Source organism: Mirounga leonina, unplaced genomic scaffold (genome assembly GCF_011800145.1).
Source record: "Mirounga leonina isolate KUSES-001 unplaced genomic scaffold, KU_Mleo_1.0 Mir_94, whole genome shotgun sequence".
In the NCBI taxonomy this organism is placed as follows: Eukaryota; Metazoa; Chordata; class Mammalia; order Carnivora; family Phocidae; genus Mirounga; species Mirounga leonina.
Genome location: NW_023270855.1, coordinates 44,237,729 through 44,256,408, shown reverse-complemented (window position 1 = coordinate 44,256,408; position 18,680 = coordinate 44,237,729). Strand labels below are relative to the sequence as shown.

General features: G+C 47.8%; 1 protein-coding gene across 4 annotated transcripts in view; it reads left to right on the top strand.

Annotated features, from left to right (window-relative positions):
• Positions 1–18,680, top strand: part of LARS2 (leucyl-tRNA synthetase 2, mitochondrial) — a 147,760-nt gene that overhangs the window by 99,636 nt on the left and 29,444 nt on the right. For all 4 annotated transcript variants that reach the window (XM_034998144.1, XM_034998145.1, XM_034998143.1 and 1 more), the window contains 3 exons: positions 1,668–1,951; positions 5,513–5,611; positions 8,221–8,358. In XM_034998144.1, coding sequence (XP_034854035.1) covers positions 1,668–1,951; positions 5,513–5,611; positions 8,221–8,358 — 521 coding nt within the window. The remainder of the gene's footprint in view (positions 1–1,667; positions 1,952–5,512; positions 5,612–8,220; positions 8,359–18,680) is intronic.

The following is an 18,680-nucleotide window of genomic DNA, read 5'->3' as shown; positions in this document are numbered from 1 at the left end:
TTACTATAGGACTGACGTTAATTATGCTCCCTGGCTTCCTCAGATCACTTCAGGCAGTCTGTTGAATCCTCCCCTGGCTCTCGACTGAATGTCTAGGATAATGAATTCTTTCAGTGGATGGAAGAACAGGTGGTAAAGGGCTCCCGTCATCTGTGAGCTTCAGGAATGTAGAGACAGTGATACGTGGAGGAGGTAGCCTTTCAAGAGAGCTTGCGATCATTGTGTCCCGTAATTATATGAAGGTGGGAGTGTGGAGCCTCGAAGATGCCTCCCAGAGGGTGCGTGCATCCTTGGTAGCAAGCTGTGTGTGTGCCTCAGAAGACACTGCAGACCCCAAGGAGGGGGCTGCTTTTGGTAAACATCGCTATACTTAGATCTTTATGCCTCAGGATTGTAAGCTCCTTGCGGGCAGGGGGCAGAGCATCTTTATCTTTGTGCCCCCAACGTCTGGCCGAAGCCTGGCACTTAGTAGGGATGAAGTCCATCGACAGTGAACCAATTCCAGGGTACCCACGATCCCCTGTTGGCATTCCGTGCTGGCTCAATTCTCATCATTAGCTTGGTTCCCTGAAAAGCATCAGGTGAAGAGAGAAATTTCTCTTTTCTACTCTCATTGTCTTGCTCTGCTCTCTATAAAATGGGCGCATTTAAATATAAAAGGAGTGGTTCAGGTCTATCCAGCTATGGCCCCAATTTGTTCCCCTGCTTGCCAAATTACTTCCGCTGTAGGATATTGAATTTTCCTTCCTGGATTATTTTTTCCCCCAACAGGGGACTCGTCATTAGAAATACATATCATGCAGTTCTTTGCTAGCAGCTCAGTGCTGAGAGTTGATGATCCCTGTACTATCTCGGCGCTCAGGTGATAAGGAGAGCCACAGAACGAGGACCGGTTTGCCCGTGAGACACGGTGGACACGGTGCTTTGGGGTCACAGTACTTTTAGGGGTCCCCTAAAAGATGTTAATTTCTTTTAAAATCAGAGGGAAAAAATGGAATTTTTCGGGTCAAAATAATGTTCATCTTCTTTCAATATAGTCACAAAACGTAATTTTAATACTTCCTAAGGATGGGGCGCCTTGTGGCTCAGTCGTTATGTGTCTGCCTTCGGCTCAGGTCATGATCTCCGGGGCCTGGGATCAATCCCACATTGAGCACCCTGCTCCTCGGGGAGCCTGCTTCTCCCTCTGCCTGCCGCTCCCCCTGCTTGTGCTCACTCTCTCTCTCTCAAATATATAAATAAAGATCTTTATTTAAAAAAAAAAACAAAACTGGGCGCCTGGGTGGCTCAGTTGGTTAAGCGACTGCCTTCGGCTCAGGTCATGATCCTGGAGTCCCGGGATCGAGTCCCACGTTGGGCTCCCTGCTCAGCGGGGAGTCTGCTTCTCCCTCTGACCCTCCCCCTCTCATGTGCTCTCTCATTCTCTCTCTCTCAAATAAATAAATAAAATCTTTTAAAAAAATTAAAAAATAAATAAATAATAAATAAATAAAAAAACTGTCCTAGGGAGGAAGGGGCCACAGAGGTGAAGGCACCTGGGGCTCGTAAAGTCACAACAAGGCTCTGCACAGACAACATACAAAAACAGCAATTTGGAGGGGGGGCGTGGCGGGTGACAGCTTGTCCTTGCGGAAGGAAGCATAGGATCTCTCTCCTTTCCCTCACAGTTCACAGGCATGAGCCGGCAGGATGCGTTTCTAGCCTTGACTCAGCAAGCCCGGAGGAAGAGGGTAGGTGGAGACGTGACGAGCCACAAACTGAAGGACTGGCTGATCTCGCGACAGCGGTACTGGGGCACGCCCATCCCCATGGTCCACTGCCCGGCCTGCGGCCCGGTGGCCGTGCCTCTGCAGGATTTGCCCGTGACCTTGCCCCACATCCCATCTTTCACCGGCAAAGGAGGCTCCCCACTGGCCACGGCTTCGGAGTGGGTGAACTGCACCTGCCCCAGGTAAGGAACTACCCACCCCCGGGCCTTGGCGTGGTCTGTGGCCCTGGCACCCCGGCTGCAGTTTCAGGCTCTCTGCTCCCTTCTTCCAGGGCTCCCACCAGCCTGGAAAGAATACTCTAGGTCTTTCTGTCCACTCACATCTTTACCAGAAATACCTGCCAACCGATGGAAAGCTGCACGTTTCCATCATGGCTTTGTAAAAGACCACTTTCTTCCATTTCATATTCCAGAGTGCTTCTTGGAGATGGGAGAAAAGTGTTTTCTCCTCTCTGCCTTTGTTTTCCCACCTTGTCACTGATAACAGCGGAGATTTTCTTACACGCAGTAGAGTGGTAGCTCCGAGGGGGGCTGTGCGCTGGGGTTTCATTCTTTAAGACCCGGAACATCTCGTTTTGGAGGTAGGATTGTGTTTTACTGTTAGCTCACTGGCGTACCTCGAATGATTTTTGGGATACCATACCAGCTAATTAAGCAAATAACCCAGCCCAGCTCCAGCATCTTCCTACTTCCTTCTGTGGAGAAGCCATTTTTTCTCTGCCTTATAGATCAGGATGAGGATGTTAAAATAATCTGGTCCAGAGCTGAGTTATGAGGTTGGTAGTCAGGTAACCCTAGTGCAGTTGAAAGGCCCAGGCCGGGAAGTCAGATAATAATGGGCTCAAGTCTTGGCCCCCCCTTTAACTAGCCGTGTGACCTTGGGAAAGTCACGTGACTTCTCTGAGCTTCGATTTTCTTATCGGAAACTAAAATAACCTCCTCGAAGGGCTGCTCAGAAGACTAGAATTAACACCCGCAATCCTGCACAGTGATGCCTAACAGACAAACATCCAGTAAATGGAAGTGTTACCACCATCCTCCCAGGTGCTCACCCGGGTGGTTTTAAGATTTGAGATGGGGCTTGTGGGCAGAAACAGAGGGAGCTCTGGGCCTTTTCAGGGTAGAATCGTGGGCTCCAGGAGAAAATAGCACACCCTCTTTATTAATGAGATGCGACAAAAGGGTTTCCCTGCCAAAAGCCCTGGTGGCCTTCACACCAGCTACTGCAGCCCAGGGCCCGTCTGGTGGGGATAAGGCTTCCGACCCTGGCTGCGGATTCCTGGAGGGCAGAGCCCAGGCCGTGGTATTGGTCAAGGCTCCCTGGATGATTCTAATGAGCAATCTAGGACCGACAGTCATGGAACCAGCATGGCCAAGCAGGGCCGCAGAGCCCAACAGATGTGGATTCCTTCCTCTCGAGCTCCAAGACCTTGGGCGGATTTCTTAACCTCTCTGAATTTTAGTTACTTATCTGCAAAGTGGGGACGTGTATAGTCTCTACCTCGTAATCCCCAGGGTTCCTGGGGATTAGAGGAGAGAATGCCGGGGAAGCATTTGGCTCAGTGCCTGCATCCACTGGTACCGTTCGTACCATTGAAGCTGATGACGATCATCCTGTTGACACGGTCATCATCATCTATCCCTCCCACTTACCAAGTAGCTAAGCCATGTAAACCAGCTTTTAGTGGCAGCAGTAAGGTGTGTTGGTTGTCCTCCAGTCCCACGTGACCATTACAAAGAGAATCAGCATGGCAAGGTGTAGGCAGACGTTACTCCTTTGATCGGTTGGGCCCTGCGTTTTCTTCCTGATTTGTACACCTGTCCCAGTGGTGAGGAGAAGAAGCAACCTTTATCTTGTAAATATTTGCCCAAATAGTGTCTGTGTTCTGGTTGATTGCTCTCCCCATAGAAAGATCTGGCTTTAATTTAGAGACGCACTGTGGAGATCAGTGTCTGGTAGCAGACCTGGGTGGTAGGAAAGAGGATTCCCTCGGGCTCTTTCCCATCAACACCCGCCCCCCGGGGACCACCACTGTTCCCAGAGGGAGGCCCCTGTGAGTCCCAAGGCCCCAAGGATCTGGGGCTCCTGTGTCTCTGTTCAGCCATTTCTGTTTAATAAGTGGGAGATGGGGGGCTAGCTGTTTGCTTCGGTACGATTTGTAAAGCCGGTATGAACTTCTTCACAGATGGAAGATATAAATGCAGGCCTTCTTTCATTTTTAAATTAAAAGCAGACTCTTGCCCTGGCATGCAAAATCAGCAGAAGGTTCATCAGTTCCTCTTGGGGCTCCTTGTGTCCCTCCTCAAAATCTCCAAGAAGCCCCAAGAACTGAGACTGCCCGCAGGGCAGCATTTAGAAGGGCAGTTGGTCCCTCTTCCAAGCCTCAAGAGGGAAAGCCTGGAGCCAGAAACGTGTTCTCCAGCTTGTTCTCACTGCCACAAAGGCCCCTGTCACCTATTGGTAGCTCATAGTAGCTGGCTCGATGCATCCACTGCTGATCCAGGCCGTGAGGAGTCTTCAGGGGGGCTGGGCCCCTTCTAGACTAGGCTTGACTAAGGGCACCCTCTCTTGGGTTCCTAGAAGTTCTGGGTTTTTTTGTACCCGGTTTGTCCCGTCCCATGGGCCCATCACACTGGTTCTGCTTCAGAATCGGTTCATCAGTTGGGCCCTTATGGGACCTTCATCCTCCCCAGGCATCCCCATCCCGAGGTTGAGGATCGCTTGTTCTTTTCAGCCCTTCACACACCAGGGATCTCGCTTCGTTTGCTTCCTGGAACAGTAGGGACATCTTCACCCTTCTGTGTCCTGTCCTTAGGCAGTGGGCACATTGGAAGGGAGCTCCTGATTTGTGGTGTTTGCCAATTTCTGTAGTATACATACTTCCACCAAAAGCTAGTTTCAGGCTATGAACTTGACATCACTTGTCACTGAGTTGGGAAGAGGTGCGAACCCGTTGATTCTCACAAGCTGGTATGAGTTGGCTCTAGCACACCACTGCCCTTGGGCCCCCAAGGTGACCTCTCTTCCCAAGGTTACCCTAGTGGGTTTCGATTTCTGCACCCCCGGCCCTCGCAGAGATAGAGAAAACCCAAGTTCATTCTTCTTTTTTTCTTTACAGATTTTATTTATTTATATGACAGAGAGACACACAGCGAGAGAGGGAACACAAGCAGAGGGAGTGGGAGAGGGAGAAGCAGGCTTCCCGCCGAGCAGGGAGCCCGACGCGGGGCTCGATCCCAGGACCCTGGGATCATGACCCAAGCTGAAGGCAGACACCCAACGACTGAGCCACCCAGGCGCCCCCCAAGTTCTTTCTTTAGTACAACGTCTCTGTTTGGTTTTCAGCTTCTCTTCCTAAGTTGATTTGCTTCATAGGTATCACACGTTAGGCATTGGCTGAAGGCAATCTTGACATGCCTAAAATAGAAGTTAATGTGCAAAAGAGGGCACTCCTGGCTTATCCACATAGGTTGTTAGATTTTCTATCAGGTAAAATTTAGACACGTGGAGTATAAGGCTTTTAATTGTTGAAGATTTAAATTTTTCTTCGTAAATTTCCTTAAAACGTCCTGTACTAAACAATACAAAAGGAGAGCGTTCTCTGAATTGCCGATCCATGATGAGGCATTGTTCTTGTGACATTCTGAATGGATGCTAAATTGTCAGCGCTTTCTCAAAAGCCAGTGGAACACTGCATTAAAACTTAAAAAGAAACCAGTTGATGAACTTCCTTTATTTCTCAGGTGCAAGGGAGCTGCCAAGAGAGAGACGGACACGATGGATACCTTTGTCGATTCTGCTTGGTACTACTTTAGATATACCGACCCGTGGAATACTCAGACGTAAGGCCTTGCTGCATCCTTTGAGCGTGTGTGGGTTTGGGTCCTCCAAGGAGCAGACACCAAGACAGAATTCTATATGGGAGAGATTTACTGGGGGCAGCGCCCGAAAGGATGGGGGGTGGGGAGGGAGCAGGAGTTGGTGGGGAGATCCCTCAGACCACTATGCAGTCCCCACACCTGAGAAGCAAGTAGGGGAAGGAAGGAGGGTTGGGTTGGAAGAGTCTCAGACTACAGTGCAGCTCTGAGAAAGTCTCAGCCAGGCCGATGGAAGCCCCGAGCAAAGCTTGTCCAGCAGAGAGTCCCAAGTCTGGCAGAGGTGCCATGGCGCTGGTCCCCTCCCTCTGGGAGAACAGGCTCTGGAAGCTGCTGGTCAGCCGTGCCCCCTGAAACAGGCCCTCCTAAGGGAGTGTGTCAGATTATTAAATGAGATGCTTCACAGCCAAGCGAATCCCACGTACAAGAAAAATAAAAAACCGAAGAAGGAAGAAAATGCTGTTGTAATACCCTTCATGGCCCTGTGGTGAACTGCATTTATGGGGTTATAAAGATGTAATGCTGTTTACTTAACAGACAAAAATGATGGGAGGGAAGGAGGTAGGGAGCTTGAGGGAGCTAGGAAGCATCGCCTTTTGTCACATACACACAGTAATTTCTAAAATTGATAAATCAATAAAGAGTATAATTGCCAGAAGAAACAGCTACAGAATTCCAAGTGGCTAAGGGGGTGGGGGGCGGGGGGAGGCGGGCGTGGTGCTCATGAAGGCAGGGGCTGGGGGCCAGTGTTGAAATGACAAAGCTCTCAGTACAGTCTGAGTTTTCAGCCGTGGGCAGGTTTCTTAGACAAAGGTAAATACGTGAATAAGAGAAAGAGGGCCGTAGGGAGAGGGGGTAAAGAGAATGAGCAAAAGAAAGCAATCACAGAGCTCAGGAAAACCGCAACCACGTCCTTCAAAGACTTTGCCAGGTTGCTCTTGTCCAAAGGAAAACCATTGCCCTCAAACCCCGAAGTCCACATATAAAAATGTCCCCCCTTTTTTCTTCAGTGGTTGTAAACTAACGCATTTCCAGTGGGATTTGGTGCTCCTGCCCTCCCTCCCCCCGCCCCCAGCCAGAGTCCTACCCTGCAGCACTGTGATTTCTGTCATTCGAGTCCAGGCCATCCAGGAGTGAGGGGACCCTGAGTAAATGGTGGCCAGAAAGACAAGATGCACGGGGACTACTGTGGCAGGGAAGCGGGGCCCCTCCTCTGACTCCTCCTTCTAGAAGGGGCTGCTGGTACCTTCTGTTCTTTAGCAGTTGCTTAGAATGCCAAGGCAATCAGGCCCTACCTGTCAGAATGCTTCAGAGGAAAATCTTCTTACAGATGATGGAGGCTCTACATCAGTGATGGACCCTGGACCCGGAGAGTTACATCTGAGGCCTTCCCAGCCTCTGATCTGGGAATACCATTTAGCACATCTTTTGCCTCATAAAATGCAGCTGTGAGTTTCAGCACCAGCTCTTGTCCTCCCTAGATGGGGAGGAACCGTTGTTCACAAAGGGGAAAAAAAAATTGTTTTAATTTTACCAGAATTCTGGCCTAGTGACTGGAGAGAAGCAAGCTGCATTAAGATACAAATGCGGGGCGGTTGGCCAGGCCTACCTGCTGAGCCAAGTCCATGCTGGAAAAAAAAAGTGCCTTGTGGTGTAGGGAAGAGAATTTACAAATATTTGAGACCATGGAGTACAAATCCTCCAAAGGCAGAGATTTGCTTTATCGGAAGATCTCTAGGAAGCATATTCTCCTGAGATTGAAGGTGCTCAGCCCACTCTGCTCCCCTCCCCACAATGCGTGCGTGCACACACACACACATACACACACCTCTGCACACTCACAGACTCTCCTCTCAAGAGTCCCAGCCAGAGAATAGAGGGAAGTGGTGTTTGCTTTACTCCCCAGCACCCATTAGGACCAGGGAGTCCGAGGAAGCCTTTCTTGTAGGATTTCTGTCACTGACAGTATCTGTTAGGGGAGAGGGAGATGTTGGGTGATTTTATGTTTGTTACCCTAAATATGCTCCTTGCACGCAGGAGACCATATACAGGCTCTTGCTGACTATCTGTATTTTAAGGCTGCTTTTAAAAATAAGATGGAATTTGTGTTTTAAAATGAACATTTAGTGGCTGCATGTTAATCTCCTTTGTAAACGCCATATTGCCCCCTATTGGTAAGAGCTCACAAATCCCAATATGCCTAATCGCAATAAAAATTAAAATAGAAATCCAGATGTTCAAATACGCATCTTACAGAAATAACCTTTTTCACAGAAATACCCTTTTTATGCTGCTGTGTTTTCTTTTTGTCCTTATTTTAATGAAAATCGCATTTTTTAAAATGTCAGTAATGGCTTCTGAAACAGTTTTTATACATTTCATAATTTCACACCGACCTGACTTTTTTCTGCTTTATTATATCAGCTTTTCTCTTATTATATTTTAAAAAGAAAAATCACTGTTTTTCTCTGACTTTATTTGTCTCAGGGTATATGCGAATTATATAATAGGTCTGCTAATTTGTGTTCTTGTAGCAAAGCAGGTTTGTAAAAAATGACCATTTCTCTCTCTTGCAGCCCTTTTAATGCAGCGTTGGCAGATTACTGGATGCCTGTGGATTTGTACATCGGAGGGAAGGAACACGCCGTCATGCATTTGTTCTACGCGAGATTCTTTAGTCATTTCTGCCATGATCAAAACATGGTCAAACACAGGTGAGCACTTAATACCGCTCGGCAAAAGAATTCAGTTCTGTGAATGACAACTTCAAGCAGGTGTCCGTTCTTCCCAGAGCAAGGTATACACGTGTAGTGAAAGACTTCTGTTTTTCAAGTATCCTTTAGCGGTCACTGTCAACCTTAGCCATTTGAAGTGCGTTTCTGTTACTTAATCATAGTTCCAGCGTGTGATAATCGCAGGCTCGCCTAGCATCTTGCCTTCAGCTCTTGTCTGTTTAGCTGAGTTAATTAATTGAGATTTTGACATCTGAGGCAGAGAGAAGCCGTTCGTGACCTTGTAGGGCTTTTTACAGCTTCTCGTTCGAGGTCGTGTTTATCATCTGGCCGGGCTATGCAAGCTCTTTTGCTAAGCTTGACTGAATCCTGCCTTGATAGATCACTCTGATAAAAACAGGTAATGAATTAAAGCTGGGGAATCACATTGTAAATCCATTGATAAAGGTTCTTCCTGTTGGCCTATAACCTATTCCCCGTTATGGTCAGAAAGGTGTCTATGTGTGCTTTTTTCTATATATATATATAGTATATTTCATGTCTTACAGAATTTAAAGAATAAAGTGGACGAACCATGAGAGATGATAGACTCTGAAAAACAAACTGAGGGTTCTAGAGGGGAGGGGGGTGGGAGGATGGGTTAGCCTGGTGGTGGGTATTGAGGAGGGCACATTCTGCATGGAGCACTGGGTGTTATGCACAAACAATGAATCATGGAACACTTCATCTAAAACTAATGATGTAATGTATGGGGATTAACATAGAATAAAAAAAAAAAAAGAATAAAGTGAACATCCCTGTATCCCCTTAGAATACCCAGGGTCCCCTATCCAGTCACACCATCTCCCTACCTGGCACCCCTCCCCTGGCCAACCCCTATTCTGAAATCCTGAACTATTAATTTTCTGTATAAATTTATCAACTCTTTGTATTTTTCAACAGTATGTATTGTTTGGTTTTCTTGTGTTTGAACTTTACGTAAGTGGAATCATATTTCACATACTCTCTCTTGCTTTCCTCGCTTAGCATTTTTGGGGATTCATCCATATTGGTGCATAGAGTTATGTTCTGTTCCTGTTTCACTGCTGTAAGGCATTCCATCGTGTGGAGTGGAATGTCTAGTGTGGAACTCGGTTTCTGTGTCTACAGCACCATTAATGGTTGTTGGAGTGTTTTGTGCAGTGACGAACCAAACTGTATGAGCGTTCTTGTCCGTGTTTCCGAAACGTGTCTGCCCTTGTCTAGGGCATGTACCTAAGAGTGGGACTGCTGAACTGTAAGATGTGCACTTGTTCAACTTTGCTAAGGAACACCCAGCTTGTTTTCAGATCACTTCTGTAAACCCTACACTTGTCAGGGTGTCTGGGTGGCTCAGCCAATGAAGCCTCCAACTCTCAATCTCAGCTCAGGTCTTGATCTCAGGGTCGTGAGTTCAAGCCTCGTGTTGGGCTTCACTTTGGGCATGGAGCCTGCTTAAAAAAAAACAAAGCAAAACAAAACAAAAAAACCTACGCTCATACCAACAGAGATGAGGGTTCCCATCCCCACACGTCTTCATCATGTCAACGTTGCTTATGTAATGGATCAGTTTGTGGGTTATGTTTGAATTGAAAGACACTGCTCACTTAATGATGTTTAGCATGTTTTTAACATGTTTAGGAACCTCTGTGTTTTCTCTTCCATTAAATCCCTATTTGTGTCCTTCACCCTTTTTTTCTGGGTTGCCTTGTATTGATTGTATGAATTTTTTAAGTAGGCTCCACACTCAACATGGAGCCCAGCATGGGGCTTGAACTCACAACCCTAAGATCAAGACCTGAGCTGAGATCGAGAGTCGGATCCTTCACCAACTGAGCCACCCGGGCGCCCCTTGGTTGTAGGAATTTTTAAAATATTCTGGATGCTAATCCTTTTCCAGCTATATGTATTGCAAATATTTTCCCCAGTTCTTGGTTTCTCTTATTTTTATGGTGTCTTTTGATGAACAGAAACTCTTACCACAGTAAATTTTAATAATCTTTTCCTTTAGGGCTATCGCTTTTAGTGTCTCAGTACCATTAATGGGCCAGTCCCTGCGTTTCCTCATTGATCTTTAGTGCTCTCTCCATCACAGTCAGGTTTTCGTATATATGCAGGGCCTTTTTATAGGATCTTTATTCAGTCCGTTGGTCTGTTTGCTTTTTGCTGTGATAATTATTTACTGGCTTTATTTTTAGTTTTACAAGTCTTACTGTCTGGTAAGGATAGTCCTTCCTCTTTGTTCTTTTTCTTTAGGAGTATCTTGGCTATGACTGGACCTCTGTCCTTCCATATGAATTTCAGTTTCACCCTATCACATTCCACAAATATTTCTTTTTTTAAAGATTTTATTCATTTAGGGGCGCCTGGATGGCTCAGTCAGTGAGGCGTCTGCCTTCGGCTCAGGTCATGATCCCCAGGGTCCCTGGACCAAGTCCTGCGTCAGCTCCTTGGGGCGTCTGCTTCTCCCTCTGACCCTCCTCTCTCTCATGCTTTCTCTCTCTCTTGCTCTCTCTCGCTCTCAAATAAATAAATAAATAAAATCTTGGATTTTATTTGTTTGAGAAAGAGAGCGAGAGATTTTGAGTACTTAAATCTCTTTTTTGGGGGGGAGGGCATGGAATAGAATCTTACTGTCTTTTTTTTTTTTTTTTTTAAGGTGTTATTTATTTATTTGTCAGAGAGCATGAGCACAAGCAGGGGGAGCGGCAGGCAGAGGGAGAAGCAGGCTCCCCTCTGAGCAGGGGGAGCCCAATGTGGGACTCGATCCCAGGATCCGGGATCATGACTTGAGCCGAAGGCAGTTGCCCAACCAATCAAGCCACCCAGGTGCCCCTTCCCTTCATCCCACGCTCAGACCTGCTCCCTCTCTCTATGCATACACACATGCCTTAAAGGTCTACTGTACAGAGAATGCATTTAGTTTACAAATTAAATGCTTAAAATAATTTTCTTCTCATTAGTCCCAGAGCCCTTCGTATGTAAAAATAAACTGATCTGCATCAGAAGAACAATGAACACATTAACAGCATTAATCTTCAGTCGAAATGTTTGTGCCTTGGGTTAAAGAATTTACCATTCTGCCTTTCATGTCTTCTCTGTGGAAACTTCCTTACCTCACCAGATAAAAATTACCCCTGAGGATGGGAATTGTGTCCTATTACTGTGACAGTATCGTGGACAAACATTCTCAGTGAATATTTGTTTAAATAAATTGAGTTTAACTCCTTGATACAAACATATAAAAGTTTATGGCTTTCGGGGCACCTGGCTGGCTCAGTCAGGTGGAGTGTATGACTTTTGATCTCGGGGTCATGAGTTCAAGCCCCACATTGGGCGTGGAGCCCACTTTAAAAAAAAAAAAAGTATGTTTTTCAAAGGAAGTGTTTTCCGTGGAGTAGAGAGAAAAGACAACATGAGAAATGTTTCCTTCTAGGTCTAGAAGCGAAGACCGTAAATGATTTCTGGCTCCAGGGTACCTTTCTCCAGCTTCTACACAGTTATTTGTAGGAGCAATGAACAAAACAATAAATGATTCATTGGCTAGCTATTTTAAAATAGAAGACAAGCTCTGGCTACTTTTAGGACTCCTATACAGTGGTTTTAAACTATATTTGAGGGGCGCCTGGGTGGCTCAGTCGTTAAGCGTCTACCTTCGGCTCAGGTCATGATCCCAGAGTCCTGGGATCGAGCCCCACATCGGGCTCCCTGCTTGGCGGGGAGCCTGCTTCTCCCTCTCCCACTCCCCCTGCTCATGCACGCATGTGTGCTCACTCTCTCCCCAATAAATAAATAAAATCTTTTAAAAAATAAAAAGTAGTAGCTCCAGCCGTGGAGCCCGAGGCCTCTGTCCCATGCTCATGTGGGTCACTACCTCACATCTGGACAGGTAACCCTTTTGGCTCTCAGGGGCCTCATGGGTCAGCAATTCAGTTGCCTCCAAGCACTGGATTCCCTCTAATTCTGGTAAATCTCATCAAGTATAAACCGCAGAGGTTTATGCGGATCTTATACTCTTCCCTGTTTTCTAAATGAGTCCTGGCCCTCTTTCACACTTGCACACTTGGGTGTGAACTTTGAGCTTTTCGTAGGTCTCTTGACGGGCTACAAGAAGCTGGTCTTGGGGGTGCGTGTGCCCCACACGGGACAGTGAGGTGCTGTTGTGTGTCGGAAATACCAGGTTAATGATCAAGCCAGAATTAATGTCAGCAGTAAATTTGCAAAAGAAGATAATACAAATGACCAAGAAGCACGCTCTACAATGTTGCCCTCACTGGTAGTCAAAGAAATACAAACTAAACAGCAGTGAGGGGCCATTTTCCATATAGCAAAGAGGCGAAGCTGAACAGCATCTCATACATTGCAGGAACAACCGTTAGGAAAAGCAGTTTGACGATACAGAGTGAGAGCCTTAAAAATATTCACACTTTCGGACACGCTAATTGTGCTTCTAGAAATCCAAGCCTAAGGAAATAATCAGAATCAAACTTAACGCACCAAACTGTTCAAGTAGCTAAAAGTTTGGATACAACCTAAATGCCCCGAAAGTCTGAGAAAGGGCAAATAAAATCTAGCCCATTTGTATGAAGGACTCTTACACGACTCTTTAAAATTACATTATATGGACTGTTTAATAACATGAGGAAATGCATCTGAAGTGCTTGGAATTGAAAAAAAAAGCAAGATATAAAATCATAGATGCAGGGCGCCTGGGTGGCTCAGTCGTTAAGCGTCTGCCTTCGGCTCAGGTCATGATCCCAGGGTCCTGGGATCGAGTCCCACATTGGGCTCCCTGCTCTGCGGGAAGCCTGCTTCTCCCTCTCCCACTCCCCCTGCTTGTGTTCCTGCTCTCGCTATGTCTCTGTCAAATAAATAAATAAAATCTTTAAAAAAAAAATAAAATAAAATAAAAATAAAAAAATAAATAAAATCATAGATGCAGTTGGGTTATACGTCTGCCTTTAAATGTACTTGTCCATATACATGCGTAACACAAAGCAAGAGAAAAGGCTAGAAAAAATTACGCCAACATGTTCACTCTAGTTTGCTCTGGATGATAAACTTATCAGTGATTTTATTATTCTTCTCATGCACTCCTGATATTCCCCGATTTTTTTACAATGATTTTGCAACTTTATAATAGAAAAAACCCAGTCCTCTACAGAGTGTGTTCAGAAGCAGGGAAATACACGGAGCCTCCCAGTTTGATTCTGGGCGAGGGGAAGGCAGCGGCTTATGGCTGGACGTCAGCCCTAGGTCGCCAGCCCTGGGCTGGTAGCTGCAGGGGATGCTCTGCAGTGAGGGATGGATTCATCTCCACGGAACTGCGGATCAGGAAGCCTTTTCTCTCCCTTTGCAAGAGACAGCAGTGAACATGAGCATCTTGTCAGCTTTATGTTGTTGCTCTTCATACAGACACTGCGTTCCCTGAGCTGACATTCTCCCCGTGGTTCACTATCGACAAGAGCGGTGGTGCCCTGCTGACCGTGGAGGGCTCCACGGGCTCCTGTCCTGTTTGTCTAATCACATCAGAGCTTCAAGGGGAGGGGGGCGGGGGCAGGAAGAGAAGAGACGCTTTACTTGGTTCTCACCGTATTAATCGGGGCTCCTCCCATGCTGCTGGCTGGCTGCTAAGAAATAGAAACGGTGGTATTTTACGAATGAGCCATGGCTTAATACTTAGAAACTGGCTGATGATGTGAGCCTGATGTGCCCCCCCAGCCCCCGCCCCGGGCACAGGGCGAGGCAGAAGAGGAAGTTCGCAAACTTAGTCTTGAAAAGTCCACGTTAGAGACTATTTTCAGAAATCCAGGGCTATCTGTACTCTTCTTTCTAGACCTACATGGGAGCCTCCTGACCAGGTCAGGACCATGGGCAGCGGGCTATCTAGGAGCTCGGGAGTAGGTAAAAAGTCATCTGCAGTGACCAGTTATCGCTCTGATAAATCTGAGCTTCTTTTAGCCACATTACTTGGATGCAGTGATGTTTCACCAGGGCGCTTAAAATAGCCTTTCATTCTATGTTCTGAAATTCCTTCTTTATCCTAATAGTTACTGACCCTGCTCGCCCTGCCCTTCCTCCTGCCCTCCCTCCCTCCCTCTCTTCTTTTCTTCTGTCCTTGGTGGGACAGAGGTGGCTTTCAGAGACTGGCGGGTACGGATGGTTGTAATTTCCGACTCAGGGCGTGCAAACTGTCAAGGAAGTACTAAAGAGGGCATCGCTTCCCATCCTTCTGCCGCCAGGTGAAAGCAGACACACCTGCCCCTTGGGGTGGTATTAGCAGGAGAGCTGAGCCAGAGCCAAGAGCACAGGGAAACCAGCTAGGCCCCTCCAGGGGGAGGCCCGGCGTAATGCCCCCCATCTGTGATGCTTCCAGGCAAAAGGGGTTTGGTGGTGGTTTCAGATTTTTTCACTTCCTTCTAGAACCCTCTGCTAACATGGTCCCTATGATGAATGCATCACTCAGTTGCTTGTATAAGTTGGTTCCCGGTGCCATTTGTCGAGTGGATGAATGGACAAATAGGGAATATGTTACACTGGTTGTGAATCTTAGTAATGAGCTTGGCAGTGGTGTGATCTCTGCTCCAGCAGGACTGGGTTCCAGGTCCCCTTGGCCCTCATTCCCCTGCACCTTGCACCTCCAGGCCACACTAGTGCCTCCTCCCTGTGGTGTGGATGGTTATTTCTGAGCATGTCTTGGGCTGCCCATTCTACCGTAAGTCTTCTAACGGCAGAGCGCTCAGTACCCAGTTGCTGCTCACATGGGTGTGGAATGGATTAACAAGTGTGACTCCTCATGCCGAGCTAAACTACTTGTGGGTGCATGTGACCAGCTTCAGCCTTGAGAATGAAAACTGGATTCCCAGAGTCCTATGGATCATTCCCTGGAGCACTGCAAGAGTAGGGGATGGGGGGGCCACTGGGGGATAAGCAGGACTCAGGGGCTTGGACGCACCCCTCCCACACTGAAATCCAGTGTGAACCCCCTTGGGGCCTTCTCCCACGCTTGTGCCCTTGCTCCTTCCTGCAAGCTTCCTGCGATCTTGAGTGGACGGAGTCTGAAATCACAGTGCACCTCTCCGTGCAAGAAGGTCACGGCCCCAACCAGAAGCCATGACATCCAGGCCTGCCTTTCATCCGTCTTTCTTCCTTCATCACTCGTCCCCCTGCACATTGTCCCCACCTCTGCTGCTGCAGGTTTATTTCTTCCCTCGTGGATACAAAGGTGATTTAGGTCAAACCACTGAACGAATATTGAGCATCTGCTGTGAACTAGGCACTGAGAAGAGGCTCACAAAAGGAAGACAGGGAGGCGACTCACCTGAACACACAATACAATTTTACAATCGAGTATCTGTCAAGGGCAGGGACCGATACCACAATGGACACACCAACAAGGAGCAGTTCTGGGGGCAGCCTCCAGTGTGCACAGGCCCCTGGGATCCCTCGCTGGGGAAGGGTTAGAAGTGGTTTTGAACCAGGCAGAACTAATCGATGGCCTCAGCAGCCAGGCTAGCGGTGCCCATGGTGGGGAGGTAGGGCCTTTGGGAGGCTGGTCACACTCGGGTCATCAGTAGGGCTGCTTATGTTGTGAAAATTCAAGGGGCGCCTGGGTGGCTCAGTCGTTAAGCGTCTGCCTTCGGCTCAGGTCATGATCCCGGGGTCCTGGGATCGAGCCCCGCATCCTGCTCCGCAGGAAGCCTGCTTCTCCTCTGCCTCTCTCTGTCTCTCTTATGAATAAATAAAGAAAATCTTTATTAAAAAAAAAAAGAAAATTCATCAAGTGTTACCCCTAGGATTCGTAGGCTTTTCAATATGTGTGATGCACTTCATTTCACAGTTTACTTAAAAAAAAAAGAAGAGGGAGAATTGTAGGCGATCAGGCCTGAGGTTAGTGGCAGACGCGGTTAGGTGCAGCGCTGCCCATTCCCAGAAGATGGCAGCATCGAGCCACTTGAGGAACTGCAGGACCCCAGCAGGATTCCTGGTTTCTAAGGGATCTCCCCACCCTCCCATCCCCGCCCTGTCCTGTCTGGGGGTTGAAAGCTACGGATTTTCATCAGATGACTCATCTTTATCTTTGGGATCCAGATTATTCCCTCCTTCCTTCCATCCCGGTTTTTTATTTCTCCTAAGAGTGGCCAAAGCCATGTACTTAGAGTGAGAGAGGAAAGGAAAAATCTCGTCAACGATAAAGTTCATCCCACTGGCATCGAGCATAGCAGGGAGAAGGTGGTAGTCTGGTTTTTTGTCTTTTTTTTTTCCCCCTGTCAGGCTGCGGCACATAAAACTATCTGAGGAAGATTCCAATCTAAAAGATGAACTTGTGCACACACAGATCAGCCCATCGAGCCCACTGATGCTTAGCTGGGTTTGGGGGGCAGCCCTTCCTTGTAGAATACCGGCTCAAATTTGCTTGGTGCTTTTGAATGCATTCGTGTCCAGTCTCTTCCTTTACCTGCCCAATAAAAAGTAGCCATATGATTTTCTTATTTTATTTTAAAACTGTTGCCATATACATACTGTAGTATATGTATTGGGGTTGAAATCCAAGTGCCGCCTGACATTGGTTGGAAGGGAAAGATGGCTTTAGGAGCCAGCAACAGCAACCACCTAGCGTCCTCCTTCCGTCCTGCTGTCCATGCGTTTATGCATATTTATGCATTCATTCATCCCTCCGTGTTTTGGACATGTTTTTGAGCCTGTCCTCCATCTGTCGTGCACAGCGCTAAGTGCTGGGGACAGAGGGAGGAATAAGAGACTAGTCCTTGCGGTGATGGGTGCAGGGCGTCACGGCGGCAGTGTGTGCCGGACATTGCAGGACCCAAGGGAGGGCGTGGAGGTGTGTGCCGGGGACAGAGGTGGTCACCCAGAAAAGGGAATGCCTGATTCAGTGGTGAAGGGGGAGTCCAGGTTTCCTGGGGAACATGGTATGTGCTGGCAACAACCAAGTGCGCGTGTGACCTCCGTGAGGAGCGAGTGTGTTTAAGTGTCAAGAGACCGCAGGAAGGTCAACAGGGGCTGATGGTGGAGAAAGTCACACGCTCAGTGGGTGTGGGTACAGTTCTCTGAGCTTCCTGAGGAGGATGCAAACCTGGGTCCTTGGGCATCGAAACCCCAACCTGCTGTGGGTAAAGCCCGTGTGGCCTGAGGACACACATTCCTCATGGTGTGGGTGTTCCTAAAGAGGGGGACCACGGACACCATGGCTCCCCCTTCAAGGCGCTACCATATTCAAATGCCTCATAAGATCCAAGTGCATTTGACTGTCAGACAACCTTTCATGATTTTCGATGTAAAGACTCAAATTTTCTAGGAATCTTGCAGGCACACGAACTGTGACACCAAAGGATGTCAGTCTGCCGAATTTGGCTTTGGCGGTGGAATGTCATGGGGGAGGTGGGAGGAAGGCAGCTTTATGACTCAAAAGAGTTTATTATTAGGATGGATTTTAGAGCCTGAACAGGGCATTGGTGACCTCGGTGCACACGCACGTGTGGAATTTCTTCCAGATTAACATGGTAGCCTGGCGGATGGCCCCTATGATGTTGAAGAATAACATTGAATAATGTGGACAAGGTCTCAAAAATGTGTGTTACATTTCTCCTTGAATGTTAAATATATTGGGTCTTTTCCACCTTGGGAAATACCTCACCACCGCCAAACTCATGTATGCACGCATGTATACACACACGGACTCGTTAGGATTTTAAAATACGAAGGCTAGGAATCCCTTCTTTGTAGCTGACCCTCATCTCTTTCCCAGTCACTCTCTTTGCTCCACACCACCCCCTGAATCCACTAGAAAGTTTCCCCAAACTGCATCTGTCCACATGGCCGTTTGACGAGGGCCACACATCACGGTTCACCTACATCAGATGGCCTCGCGCAAGAAATGAGGGTCCTGGGCGCCTGGGTGGCTCAGTCGGTTAAGTGGCTGCCTTCCGGGCGCCTGGGTGGCTCAGTTGGTTGAGCGACTGCCTTCGGCTCAGGTCATGATCCTGGAGTCCCTGGATCGAGTCCCGCATCGGGCTCCCTGCTCCGCATGGAGTCTGCTTCTCCCTCTAACCCTCCCCCCTCTCATGTGTTTGCTCTCTCTCATTCTCACTCTCTCAAATAAATAAAATCTTTTTAAAAAATTATAAAAAAAAAAGAATTGGGGCGCCTGGGGGGCTCAGTTGGTTAAGCGACTGCCTTCGGCTCAGGTCATGATCCTGGAGTCCCTGGATCGAGTCCCGCATCGGGCTCCCTGCTCGGCGGGGAGTCTGCTTCTCCCTCTGACTCTC